At 35.1% G+C, this 14,514-nt stretch overlaps 1 protein-coding gene and 1 pseudogene across 2 annotated transcripts in view; one reads left to right on the top strand and one right to left on the bottom strand.

Annotated features, from left to right (window-relative positions):
- The window catches only part of CEP85L (centrosomal protein 85 like), a 105,079-nt gene that overhangs the window by 58,483 nt on the left and 32,082 nt on the right, over nucleotides 1–14,514 (top strand). For both annotated transcript variants that reach the window (XM_033103002.1, XM_033103001.1), the window contains exons 4-5: nucleotides 6,287–6,408; nucleotides 9,665–9,782. In XM_033103002.1, coding sequence (XP_032958893.1) covers nucleotides 6,287–6,408; nucleotides 9,665–9,782 — 240 coding nt within the window. The remainder of the gene's footprint in view (nucleotides 1–6,286; nucleotides 6,409–9,664; nucleotides 9,783–14,514) is intronic.
- LOC117018285 (protein N-terminal asparagine amidohydrolase-like) lies at nucleotides 8,260–9,356 on the bottom strand (annotated as a pseudogene).

Raw genomic sequence — 14,514 nt, 5'->3', positions numbered from 1 at the left:
TTGTTACTTTTATGATATCCTATACTTCAAATTAGATCACCCAGTTACGTGCCTTTATAATTATCTTTTAGGTTTCATATTCATGTCTAGTTAATGTCCTGTTATTGACAAGCTATAAATATAAATTATGTATTCATAAGTTTAGGCTATTATTTTCTCCTTGATTACTTATATTGGCTACAGTCAAGTAGAAATGATTACTTGAGATTCTGACTAACTACTTAAGATTCTGAGCAGAACAGCATTAACAACAGTAATTTTCTATTTTATTGATATGTGAATTTTGAAACGTTTTTTCTACAAATATTCAAAAATCTCTTCAGTGTCTTATTCAGCTTCTATCAAAACAGTGCCTATGTTTTTTGGAGTATTGTCAAAATGTATATTTTGCTACCAATATGTAACTGCCACAAAATTATATGCCTCTCATGACCAGTTATGATTTTATTTAATAGAAATCCTTGTTTTCTAACTACTTGGGATAAAAATATGTATATAAAAAATTGAATATAAAATACTTTCCTCTTTTATGTATTTGGAAGCAGGATTGTCCTCTGTCTTAATAGAAGCCTTCTTTGTCCTCCTGGAGTATTGACAAGTCTTAAGAACCAGCTTGTAGGTTGTTGTAGGGAAGGAAAAATAAGTTCCCTCTACCCTTCTGAGTTCTTAGCTGAGACCCCTGTCATAAAAGACAGATTAACAAGGGAAAAAACAACCAAGTTTATTAACATGTATACCTCATGTACTACACATGTGAAATGCCCAGGGAGAAATGAGGAACTCAAAGAGATGTCTTTAGAATTCAGGATTAAAAACCATTTTAATAAGGAAAGGGGTGAGCCTCTAAGGGAAGAGTAAATGATTTTTAGGAAAGGTGAATGGGAAGAATAAATGGGAGATATGATAGTCTGTGAGAAAGTTTGTCTGGTGTGGTGTCTGCTTCTAGTCTCCTCTCCTGTGATAAGAGTCAATCCTCCCTGATTGATGAAACTTGCAGGGAGGGCATTTATGACAGTTGAGGAGTTCCTTTTGAACGATCTGTCTTTAGGCAGATGAGTGGAGTTCAGAAAAGCCTCTCTCTGCATTTGCTTTTTTTCAAGTCATACACAAGACAACACACTCACACATACAGAGCGAGAGCGAGAGCGAGAGTGAGAGACTGACTGTTTTACAAACTTCTCAACTTCGTTGTTGGGAAAGCAGCCATAGATGATATGTAAAAGAATGAACTTGGCTATGTTCCAATAAAACCTTATTTATGGACTGTGATTTTAAAATTGCATGTAGTTTTTATGTATCATAAAATATTTTTTCTTTTGATTTTTAGCCATTTAAAAATATAAAATCCATTTTTGGTTTGCATGCCATGTAAACATAGATGGTGAACTGGATTTGCCAACCCCTCTCGCACCTGATTTTTTTCTACTTCAGAAAGACATACTCAAGTTCAGGTCTTCAACTATGATTGTGGATTCATTTGTTTCTCCATTTGTTTTTAATAGTTTTTCTTCATATGAAATATATTATTAAATGTATAAACATGTATGATTATTTTATCTTCTTGGTGAATTTTACCTTTTACCAATATAAACTTTTCTGATTTTTTTTTAATGATTTTTTTTGGGGGGGGTGGTGGATGAATTTTATGATATCCAAGAATGATACTGCCATTCCCGCTTCTATTTTGTTCATATTAGCCAGTATTGTGCAAGGGTGTAGTGGGCAAATCATAATAACTCCTGATCCACAATAAAACAGAAGAAAACATTAACTTTTATATTGGGCTTGATTTTCAATAACTTAGTGTGACGGTGTTAAGGCAGATGCACTTGGCAGCCCTCCTTTCTCCACTTGTTAATGTTCCAAATCTACGATAGTGCTATCTAGAGTGTAAAGTGTGCACTTAAACATGTGCTTACGATTCCTATTGTGTCACTGTCACAGGGAAAAGGCTTTTGGGTACAATGATTGGAACCTACTAAATAATTGATACGCATAAGATTCTGTAAGTTCTCTTCGGCTCGCCAGGTGTGTAATTAAGAGAAGACAGTGTCTGTTTTATAAATAAAGGGGGGGAACATTAAATTGATGAAACATTAAATTGGTAGTTTTGGATTAACCTCTGTGAGATTGTAATGTGGAAATGTGAGAAAGAACCAATTTGAACATAATCTAATTCCCTTTTCACTCTTCAGCCCTTGTGTTAGAACTTACAAAAGATAAATAGTACCAGCGTAGATAACTGATTTCTCCCATGTGTAGACAAAAGAATCCTGTGCTGTTTCTATCAGATTCTTGGTTAGCCTTGTCAAGACTGGGTTCTGAACTGGTGTACATTATAATGATAAATTTTCATCAATTGTTCCTTTTATATATGTTTTTAGTAGTGTAGCATTATTTATATTGTATGCCAAATCATAAAGGTACGTGGCTGTCTTGCTATTTGAGACTTCATAATATGATTTTTTTGAAAAATATCTTGCTAGGTACTTCAAATTGCTTTCTATAACTTCATTTAATATACATAGACTATGGATTCATTATAAAAGCCTTAGCAGGTAAAATGTCTCCATAATGGTTATTTTTAGTGATAGGCAGATATAAACAGGTGTTTAAAATTACTTTCAGGTCTACCTGCAGCTTTTGGTTTTTGTTAGGTTTCGTTCTCCTTTTCAACTACTTTTAGGAATCAGGGTGAAGTTTAGTGAGGAAGACTACCTTACTGCTGATTGGTAATTCTTTGTATATTGCATCTTCATTACAAAGAAAGGGTTCCTTTTTCTTTATTCCTATTTGCTCAATTTCATAGGTTAATTTTTAGTTTGTTTTCTAAAGGGTTTAAATGGAGCTCAGATCAGAAGAATAAATTCTCATACTTGTTTTATGTGTATTCATGGAAGTATTTGACAAGTCCTTTAGCAGTCCATCCTGTCAGTGGAGCAAGTGTTGTAACCAAGTACCATGTTTCCCCGAAAATAAGACCGGGTCTTATATTCATTTTTGCTCTGAAAGACGCATTAGGGCTTATGTTCAGGGGATTACATGCCATCCTGAAAAATCATGCGAGGGCTTATTTTCTGGTTAGGTCTTATTTTCGGGGGAACACGGTCGTACTGTCATTTGCTTTCCTCTTGCAGATCTACTTTTTCCTTCAGTTTATGCCCTCTCTTGATGCCAAGATGTGCACACAACAAGAAAAGACTTTTCCTTGGGAAGTTGTCAACCATGGAAAATTTTTTAGCAGATGACTTGTGAGAGTAGCATAGTTAATATCTCCTTGAGAAGATCATCATCTTTGGCACTTGTCTTACTGAAATAGGTGCAAGATGTATACGGCAAAACATAGCTTCAGGTATTACGATGTAGGTCATTCCTGATGTGAGCTGCTTTTGATCTTTGGAAGAGAAGACCACAGATCCTTAAGCTAGCTACCTTAGAAGTTTTTTGTTAGACATGATAACAATATACAAAAACCAATATTTAAAATATTTGTCATCTGGTATCAGGATATTAATTACTATATAACTCAGTGGATAAATAAAATATATATAAATAAAATATGTCATTGACCTTTAGTCTCCAAATAAATGAAATATTTAGTACTACAAATTAATAGTGCAAATTTTTTGCCAAATCATTCTGATAATTTCCAAATTTTATGTTAGATTTTGGAATTATTGATATGCTCTTTTGCTTAGCTTTTACTAGTTTTAATTCCTGTTTGAGCTACAGTTTGATAAAATAAATTTCATGAGATTGTTTACCTGTAAATTGAGTCATTAACTAACATGGAATTCGATAAGTAGATACTTTCTCTTAATAGTGACAATATTATTTGTGGTGCTTAATATTCTTTTAGCTTCTGAGAGCATTTAGTTTCAATTTTTTTCCCCAGCCTTTGTGATGATAGGAAATTTGGAACACCTTCTTAGTTAAGAAGGCCATAGCAGTAACAGTGTAGCAGTGGGGTACCTAAGAGCACATGCTTTTTGGTTGGGCTGCCAGGGTTGAATTCCAGCTCTGTAAACTAAATGTAAGCTGGTAGGTAGTACTGAGATGGGAGAATTTGGGGGTTGCTGACTAATGCAGGAACTAACCAACCAGAAAGAATACCATTTATGGATGGAACACGACCCTAAAAGGGCCCCCTTTTATGCCAGGAAGTAACTTTGTTGGATGATGGGGAGAATTCTGAGTAGTGGCCTGGTAGTGGAGAGGACATTCGGGGTGGGTGGGGGGGCGGCAGCTAGTTATCAATCACAGTGAGAGTACTTCAGTATTGTAACACGTAACGTATCCTTATTGGTACATACTGGCTGAATATCAGCCTGGGTTATATGCTGGGCAAGGGAAAGAAGGAAATTCCGAGAGAGGACATCTGATTAACCTGCCCCTTGTACTGCAAATATCTGCCTTTCTGACAGTTGTGTACCCTGTTATCACCTAGTTTCTTTTCTTCTTAGTTTGTTCATCTTGTCCTATCTTTCTCCTCCCTGAAACATCCCATCCTAGTATTACTTGATAATCATCTTAATTTAAAGGGTTAATCTAGGACTTGTTGATGTTACACAATTCGTGGTTTATTCAGAATTAGGTCGTGTCAGTAGCATCTTTGGAAAACGAAGGAAAAAAATACCGCTGCACATTTAATTCTCCTAAAGTTGCTTTGTGGTGTTTAGATAGCATCATTTAGATTGCCAAGGAATTTATGTTCTTATTTGATTTACCAATGTCATTAGTTTCCTAGAGCTGCCATAACAAACACAAACTGGGTAGCTTAAACAACAGAAATGTATTGTCTCACAGTTCTGGAGGCTGGAAGTCCTAAATCAAGGTGTCAGCAGAAGTTGGTTCTTTCTGAGGGCTGTGAAGAAGATTCTGTTTCAGGCTGGCTGTCTAGTGGTTTTCTGGCAATCTTTTGTGTTCCTTGGCTTGCAGATGCGTCACTGTAATCTCTGCTTTCATTTTCACATGATGTTCTTTCTGTCTCTTTACATGGTCTTCCCACTGTGTGTGTCTATTTTCAGGTTTCCCCATTTCCTGGGACACCAGTCATATTGGATTAGGGCCCACCCTAATTACTTCATCTTGACTATGTCTACAAAGACCCTATTTCCAAATAAGTTTACAGTGAGGTATTGGGAGTTAGGACTTTAACATATCTTTTTGAGGAGGGGACACAGTCCAACCCGTAACACAAGTATTAAATTTTGTTTTTGTTTCAGTGATAGACATTTGAGGATATCTGTCAAATTGGTTTTTATTGTTGTTGATTTCTTTTAAATATCTGAAATATTTCTTAAATTCTAAGCAGATTACCAGAGGGGAGACGGGGGTGGTAGATAAAGGTAAATGGGGTCAAATATATGGCGATGGAAGGATAGCTGACTCTGGGTGGTGAACATACAATGTGATATATAGATGATGTATTACAGAATTGTACACTTGAAACCTATGCAATTTTACTAACCATTGTCACCCCAATAAATTTTTTTATTTCATTTATTTTTTTAATTTATTGGGGTGACAATGGTTAGTAACATTACATAGATTTCAGGTGTACAATTCTGCATTACATCATCTATAAATCCCATTGGGTGTTCACCACCCGGAGTCAGTTCTCCTTCCATCACCATGTATTTGATCCCCCTTACCCTCATCTCCCACCCCCCACCCCCCTTAAATTTTAATAAAAAAAAATTCTGAGCAGATTTTTTTTCTAAATATGATACTATTTACCCTGGAGACTAGTAATCATCTAGATTATCTGCTTAATCGTATTTTCTATGGGTACATTTACTACTTTGTAAAAATATTTTAACTTTTGAAATTTCAATGTAATTAATCGATGATGTGGTGAATGACAGTTTGAAGTCTGAATGCTACAGATATTGTATTTCCTTGTGGAAACCCAGTAATATTTGTATAGTCTAGCCATGGTACATTATTTTATTGTACTGTTTCCTTAGGAAATGATTAATCTCTTATTTCCAGAAAGCTTCCACAAGATAATGAGAACAAGATCTTGTATGTAGTATTATAATAAGCCAGATTAAATGTTCTGTTGTCACTGATTCTTCGTTAGACTTGTACATTTACTTTGAAACTTCCTTGAAAATTTTCAAGTTATGTTGTATTCACAATTGTGATTTCAAGTAATCTTTTTAAAAAAATCAAAAGAGTTCTCTGTTTTTCTAATGAAAATCATTGGGAAAATATTAGATAATATATAAATATTTCCTTTAGACACTTTCAGTATACTAACAGTATGAACATATTTGTGCAGATTTTGACTGGATCATCTCGTCCAAGTTATTCACCATCTGGCTATCAGGATTTCACGAAGTGGGAATCAATGCTGAAAATAAAAGAAGGACTCCTAAGGCAGAAAGAAATTGTAATTGACCGGTGAGTCTATTTTTTAATTACTAAATATATTTCAGGCATGCAGAAATGTAGATGAAAAAAAATACCTTTGTATCCACTACGTAGAGTTTAAAAAAATAGAACCTTACAAATACATTAATGTCTCATGTCTGTGCTTCCCTGATCCCAGTCCCTTTAAGAACCACTATCAGAAATGAGGGTTGGTTGGTTGGTCTGTCTGTCTGTCTTCTACCATCCTTCCATTTACATGAGAGTCATTATTTGAAAACTCCTCTTCTTCTTTGTGTATGTATCAAGTTAGCTGCAATGCTAATTAACTGTCAAAGCTTCCAGATAGTGTCTTTGTATTTTACACTTGGGACTATCAAATTGCAAGTCTACTTTAATTTCCTTTAACTAATGTATGTTAGATATGAAGGCACAGGAACTATGAAAATCATGAATCTTTAAAATTAAATGAATTAGTGATAAGAATTTTGGAAATTTGGGGGGACGTTCTAAAAATTTTGCATGTTTGAAAACCAAAGCCCTGAAAAAAAATTCTGTTGTACTTAACAGTCTCCTGATTATTTTGAGCAATAAACCTTAATATTACTTAATTATATTATCTATATTATATATTGGGTCCACATTATTTATACATACTTTTGAGATAATTAAACATGTTATGTATCATAGTAATTGAGAAATAGTTTGAGGAGGTATTTTTTTTCTTAATCTATGGTTACCACTTATTTTCATGTGCTAATATGGGATAAAGTAGTAAACATTTTAGCTTTAAAATTAAACCAAATTCAAACCTTTAAGTATACTTAATAGTTGAAATTTCAAAAGATTTTGCTTACAAATGTATCGTATTAAGCAAGACCTACTGGAACATAAACTAGAGCATGGGCATCTGGACTTTCTTATTCACTACTATGTTCTCTACTGTCTTGAACAGAGGCTGGTACATAGTATATGCTTAATGCTTGATACTTCTTAAAGGAATGAGGATCATAGAAGAGAGTTTTAATTGACTATATGAAAAAGCTATTTAAAAATATTTGAGATTTCTAATCCATGTGAATTTTATATATGAATAATTACAGACCCAGCTGGATTTTATTTTGAACACTTATAATTTAATTCATTGTATGTTCTTGAAATTAATACTTTTTTATTTTATTTTTTAAAAAATTGTTTTTCCATTATAGTTGACATACAGTGGCATATTAGTTTCAGGTGTACAACTTAGTGATTATATGCTTATATACCTTATAGAGTGATTACCCCAATAAGTCGAGTACCCATCTGGCACCATGCATAGTTATTATAATATTGACTATATTCCCTATACTATACTTTTTTTAAACAGACCAAAATTCAGACTTTTGTTAATATGAATGTACTTTCCCTCAAGCAGTCAGAATGAATTGACTTTTATTATTTTTTTGAACACCATTATAATTACCATTTTATTACGTACAGTAGGTGCCTTAGTCCATTTGTGCTGCTATAACAAAATACCATAGACTGGGTGGCTTATAAACAACAGAATTTTATTTCTCCCAGTTGTGGAGGCTGGGAAGTCCAAGATAAGGCACCCGCAGATTCAGTGTCCAGTGAGAGCCAACCTCTTGGTCCATAGAGGGCCGTTTACCTTACATGGTGAGAGGGGCAAGCGAGCTCTCTGGGGCATCTTTCTTTTCTTTTTTTCCTTTTTTTTTTTTTTTACAAAATGAGATTTTATTTTGCAAATCATTTGAAAGACACTGAGTAAGGAAGAACACCTAAGATCCAACGGATGTAGAGTCTTATTCATATTCTGTCTAACCCTCACCAGTGGTCTCTGTTGTGCCAAAAAGTTGCTTTCTTTAGTAATTCCTATTTTCAGCTTCCTGGAGAGGAGATCTTTTCCCATAAACCATCTACTTATTTTTGGTTTGTTTATTTTGTGGAGTAGAGCTTTATTTCCAGGAAACAGCGTGTTAGTTGGAGATGGGTATTTTTAAGAAAAACTTCAAGGTAGATCTAATATGTTCAACAAAGTGGAGGCTGGGGCGGGGCACTCCCCCAGAAGTGAAGTGGAAGGGTTCTCTAGTATTTCCTTACCATCTTGCTGCGACCAGTAATCCCCATGTGGAGACGGCATCCAGGAATACGGTCCTGTACGGAGCTGTTCTGTCTTTGCGTCGTAAATACTAATAATCATCGGTCTTCCTGTTAAAGCCCATGCAGCACGCAGCGCCTCCTCTGGACTTCGATGTTAGAAGGAGGCTCTGTAAATCTCTGGCATAAGTTTTAATGTTGACAGCAGTGCTGTAAATTATTGGAAAGTGGTTTTCATTTTCTTCCTGGTCATTTAGTTCTGTCACATATAATGTCACTAAGTGAATGTCATCTTGTCTGTCAAATTCACTAAGAAGTTGATGAGTAAGTTTTTGTGACAACTGCCTGTTGTCATTGAAGCTGCCCTTGAGGTGTACTCCCAGCCTTCCACATTGAGCATGGTCGGAAAGGATTTTATGGAGTTCGTGATCAAGGGGACCTCACTTCGGTGTTGGTTCCATCAAAGTATGTCAAGCAGGTAGCCCCATTACCTGTGTGCCTCAGCACCACAGTGTGACACGTGTAGAATCAGCAGAACCTGGAATGGAGATGGAGCCATCCTATGGGGAAGTCACTGCAGTCTCTCTTTGCTGAACATACACAAGGTCCTGGAGTCCCACTTGTTCCACAGACTGACCTCTGAGAAGTCAGGCTGTTTCCTCCAGAAGCGGGTGAACTCGCCAGCGGACTGCGGCAGCCACAATCACCGCCCACCGACCGCAGCCGCAGCATCACGGAGGCTGGCAGCCACTGCGGGCTGCTCGCTGCACCCTGGGGCATCTTTTATAAGGACACTAATTGCATACGTGAGGGTTCTGCCCTCATGACCTAATCATCTCCCAAAGGTTCCTACCTCCTAAAACCATCACATTGGGCATTAGGATTTACTGTATGAAATTTGGGGAGACACATTCAGTCTTTGGCAGTAGACAATTATTGACATAATCTATTGAAATATATATTCTTCAATTTTGCATATTGTAGGATACCAAGGAAGACCAGGGTCACCCCAGTAAATTTAATTAAAAAAAATTCAAAGTCAGTCAAGTTCAGTTTCTTATGAATTTTAAGATCAATAATACTTTTAACTCTTATGTCAAATTATTAGAATACTGAAACTGTTGCTTTTAACTATCTCTTAGAAAAGTATATTTTTTATAATGTAACCTCAATTTATGATTTGCAGGCAGAAGCAACAAATTACCCACTTACACGAGAGGATAAGAGATAATGAATTACGGGCACAACATGCCATGTTAGGACACTATGTAAATTGTGAAGATTCTTATATGGCTAGTTTGCAGGTAAGATTATAGAAGATTTTGCAGTTGTTTTATTAGTAAAGCATGTGTTAATTTTATACTTAGTTTGTAATATTAGGATGTTTTTTGAATTAATAACATTCACATGGTTCATGTTTATATGTGTAGTAAAAGGTATCCAACTACTGTCTTTCGTCTGTCCAGTTCACACCCCCTCAAACATACATACAGGAACTACTGTTAGCAATTTCTAGTATATTCTTCCAGAGTTGATACATATCACCAGCAGATAAAAATGTATTTTATCCCCCTATTTTCACAGAAAGCATCAAAATGTATACATTATCTGGTACCTTGGTGTTTTTTTTTCCTTTATATTATATAAAATTATATAAAATACAATGATTATTTTCATATCATTACATAGACAATTTCCCTTTCTTTTGCTTTTACAACTGCTTGATTTCTCATTTTATGGAGATAGCATAATTTATTCAGCCTGTTCTTACTCATCAAAATTTGGTAGTTTTCTGGTTTGAGTCTATATAAATAATGTTGTGAAGATTAATCTTTTTTAAACATTCTTTTACTCATTGCAAATATTTTTGTAAGTGAAATTTCTAGGCATTGTATGAGTTGGTAATTTTAATGATATTGTCAAATTGCTATCTAGGAGAGCTTGTTCTAATTTTTAGTTCCTACCAGCAGTTTATAAGACAACCCCCTCTCAACTCATAGCCGGCTGAGTGTGTTATCAAACTTTGAGTTTTTTGCCCTTCTAGTAAGTTTATATAAAGGGTAGAGTGAAAGAGTTACCGTTGTATGTTGTTTTTTTCATTTCTTTTGTGTTAAAATACATATAACATAAAATTTACTATCTTAACCATTTTTAAGCATACAGTTCAGTGGTGGTAAATACATTATTTCTGTTGTGCACTACCATCCATCTCTAGGGCTCTTTTCCTTTTATAAAAACTGAAACTCTGTACCCACCAAGCAGTACCCCCTCATTCTCTTACCCAACCCCTGACATTTACCATTCTACTTTCTGTCTCTATGATTTTGATTGCTTTAAGTATCTCATGTTAAGTGGAATCATACAGTATTTGCGTTTTTGTGACTGGATTATTTTACTTAGCATAATGCTCTCAAAGTTCATCCACATTGAAGCATGTGTCAGAATTTCCTTACTTTTAAGGCTGAATAATACTAAATTATAATGTGTATCACATTTTGCTAATCCATTCATGGCAGTGGATACTTGAGTTGCTTCCATATTTTAGTTTTAGTGAATAATGTTACTATGAACATATTTTGTATTTTTTATTTGAACATTGGTGTACAAATCTCTCTTTGAGACCCTACTTTGAATTCTTTTGAGTATATACAGAATTGGAATTGCTAGATCATATGGTAATTATAGTTTTAATTTTTTTGAGGAACTACCATCCTGTTTTCCACAGTGGCCGCACCATATTACATTCCCACCAACAGTGTACAAGTACTCCATTTTTCTACGTTATTGTCAAAACTTGTTATTTTCTGTTTTTTTGATAGTAGCAATCCCAATGGATATGAGGTAGTATCTCATTGTAGTTTTAATTTGCATCTCCCTAATGATAGTGATATTGAACATCTTTTCATGTGCTTATTGGCTATTTATATATAGGCACACCTTGGAGATATTACAGGTTCCATTTCAGACCATCGCAGTAAAGCGAATACCACATATAAAGCAAGTTACATGAGTTTTTGGTTTCCCAGTACATATACAAGTTATGTTTATACTTTACTGTATTTTGTTAAATGTGCAATAGCATTATGTCTAAAAACCAGTGCACCAACCCAATTAAAAAGTACTTCATTGCTAAAAAGTACTAACCATCTTCTGAGCCTCATTGAAAAATAGTGCCGTTAGAATTGACACAAACCTTCAATTTGTCAAAAATGAAGTATCTGCCAAGCACAATAATGAGAAGCACAATAAAATGAGATATGCCTGTATCTTTTTTGGAGAAATGTCTATTCAAGTCCTCTGCCCATTTTTGATTCCCATCGTTTGTTTTACTGTTGTTGAGTTTTAGAAGTTCTCTATGTATTTTGGATATTAATCCCTTATCAGATATATGATTTGCAAAAATTTTTTTCCATTCTGTGAGTTACCTTTTTAAGAGTAAAAAGGTAACTCACAGAATGGAAAAAAATTTTTGATAGTGTCTTTTCATGTACAAAATACCTTCATTTTTATAAGTCCAATTTGTCTACTTTTTTTTTTTTGCCTATGCCTTTGTTGTCATATTCAAGAAATCATTGCCAATTCCAGTGTCATGAAGCTTTTGCTATATGTTTTCTTCTAAGAGTTTTATACTTTTAGATCTTACGTTTAGGTTTTTGATCCATTTCAAGTTCATTTTTGTATGTGATGTTAGATAACGGTCCAATTTCATTTTTTGCATGTGGATAATCCAGTTTTCCCAGAACCAGTTGTTGAAAAGACTGTCTCATCCTCATTGACTAGTCTTGGCACCTTGTCAGAATCATTTGACCACATATGCAAGGGTTTATTTTGATAATAGGATAACAGAACAATGCAGTTTCTCTTTATAACTTTATTGTTTTGAATATAGGTGTTACTTGAATTATACAGTTACTATCCAAAGCAAGTACAATTTAATGTTTATCTGAAAGCAAAGAAAATACTTTTTGACACAGCATCAGGCCAGTAGAGGGCTCTCCAAGTCAGTCAGCAAGAACAAATGGAAATAACTGGAAGGATATGGAAAAGGGGGCTACTAAAAATATTAGAAGGATTTTAAATTATGCGGAGAATTAAAATATTGTTGAGAAATTTGATTTTAAAAGATAAAGGCAGTTGATAAAAGGGAATATCCTAAGTATTAAATGGATATGATTAATATATAAAATAAACTTTTTTCATCAGATAGCTGTAGAGAGTTGATTAAATGGCAGCAGTTAGAAGAAACAACAAATATGATAATAAAATGTTTCTTTAGCAAGGGAATTTTTACCTTTGATCTATGAGCAATGTTATTTTTAATGCACAGCATTTTGTATATGCACATTTGTAGGTTGTGTGATACTCAGACAAAGTAGGTAAAGGCTGAAAAAAATCTTATTAAATGTAGAAAGTGAAGCATTCTGGCTTCAGACTTTTTATTTGTTTGATTTTTTCCTAGAGGTTCAACTACAGCTTTTCTTGCTACAAAACTCATTTCTGTAGTGCAAGTTTGCTCATATACAAATGGTAAATAGGGGAATGATGTCAGTATAGTTTTGAAGTCTCATTGGTTCATAAGTGGTCCCATTCTGCCAGGCAAGGGAATTAAAATAGTGGGAGTAAAATTAGAATCTATGGCAGACTGCAGAAAAGACCTAGGCTCACCTACTGCATTGGCAACATAAGCCCCTATAAGCTTCATTTTAAGAAAACTATGAGTTCCCTGTACCTTCTTAACAGGTGCACTCCCTTCTGTTAGTGGTATGTATGCAAGTCCTTTATCAGATGTGTCTTTTGCAAATATTTTCCCCCACTGTGTGACCTGATAATTGTCTTTGGCAGAGGAGAAAATTTAAATGAAGTCCAGCTTAATTGTTTTCTTTCATGGGTCATGCCTTAGGCAGTGCTTTCAAAAGTCATTGCTATATCCAAGGTCATATTTTGATGCTGTATTATTAGGCACATACACATTAAGGGTTGTTATATCTTCTTGGAGTATTGACCCTTTTAGCATTATGTTACGCTCCTCTTGATCCCTGATAACTTTCCTTGCTCTAACGTCTGCTTTGTCTGAAATTGATACAGCTATTCCAGCTTTCTTTTGATTGGTGTTAGGATGATATATCTTTCCCATCCCTTTTAATCTACATGTGTCTTTATATTTAAGATGGGCTTTTTAAAAATACATTTTTTTATTTTTCAGTTACAGTTGGCATGAGGTGTGATTGAACAATACAGTGAATGTTTAAATAAAAAAATTATTACAGTAAAAGACACATTGCCATTAATCCCCCTCATAATTCTCCTCCTCACTTCGAACACACTTATCCCGTCATTCTTGCCACTTTCTGAAGCAGTTCTGGAAGTCCTCTTTCATGAATGTCTTTAGTTGCACTGTCGTGGCTGCCTTGATGTCCTGAATCATTTTGACTTTGGGAAAGAGCCAGAAGTCGCACCGTGCCATATCCATTGAATAAGGTGGATGAGGACACATCATCATGTTTTTGTTTGACTGAAATTGCCGTACCAGAAGCGATGTGTGACACAGTGTCTTTCCATTGTGATCACAGAATGCGGTGAATGCTGCTGCTGAGTGCCATCCAACGGAAAGGCAGGGATCTTCAGTATGGGAAACGGCACATCAAACCTTAGTAACAGTGTGTGACAAGTTTCAACTTGTTCGATGCAGTCAGTTGGGTGTGAGCTATGGTTGAGGGAAGGTGTGTTTTAGACTGTGCCATAAATCATCCTCCATCATGACAATGCTCTGTGTCATACATCGTTTCTGGTATATGGCAATTTTTGTCAAATAAAAACATTATGGTGTGTCCTCATCCACCTTTTTCACCGGGTCTGATACCATGCGACTTCTAGATCTTCCCAAGTGAAAATGACTTGACATCAAAGCAGCCACGACAGTGCAACTAAAGACACTCACGAAAGAGGACTTCCAGATCTGCTTCAGAAAGGGCAAGAATGATGGGATAAGTGTGTTCAAAGTGAGGGGGAGTATTTTGAGGGGGATTAATGGCCGCG

This window comes from Rhinolophus ferrumequinum, chromosome 3 (genome assembly GCF_004115265.2).
Source record: "Rhinolophus ferrumequinum isolate MPI-CBG mRhiFer1 chromosome 3, mRhiFer1_v1.p, whole genome shotgun sequence".
Lineage (NCBI taxonomy): Eukaryota > Metazoa > Chordata > Mammalia > Chiroptera > Rhinolophidae > Rhinolophus > Rhinolophus ferrumequinum.
Note: the sequence above shows the minus strand (reverse complement) of the source record. Positions and strands in the feature narration are given on the sequence as shown.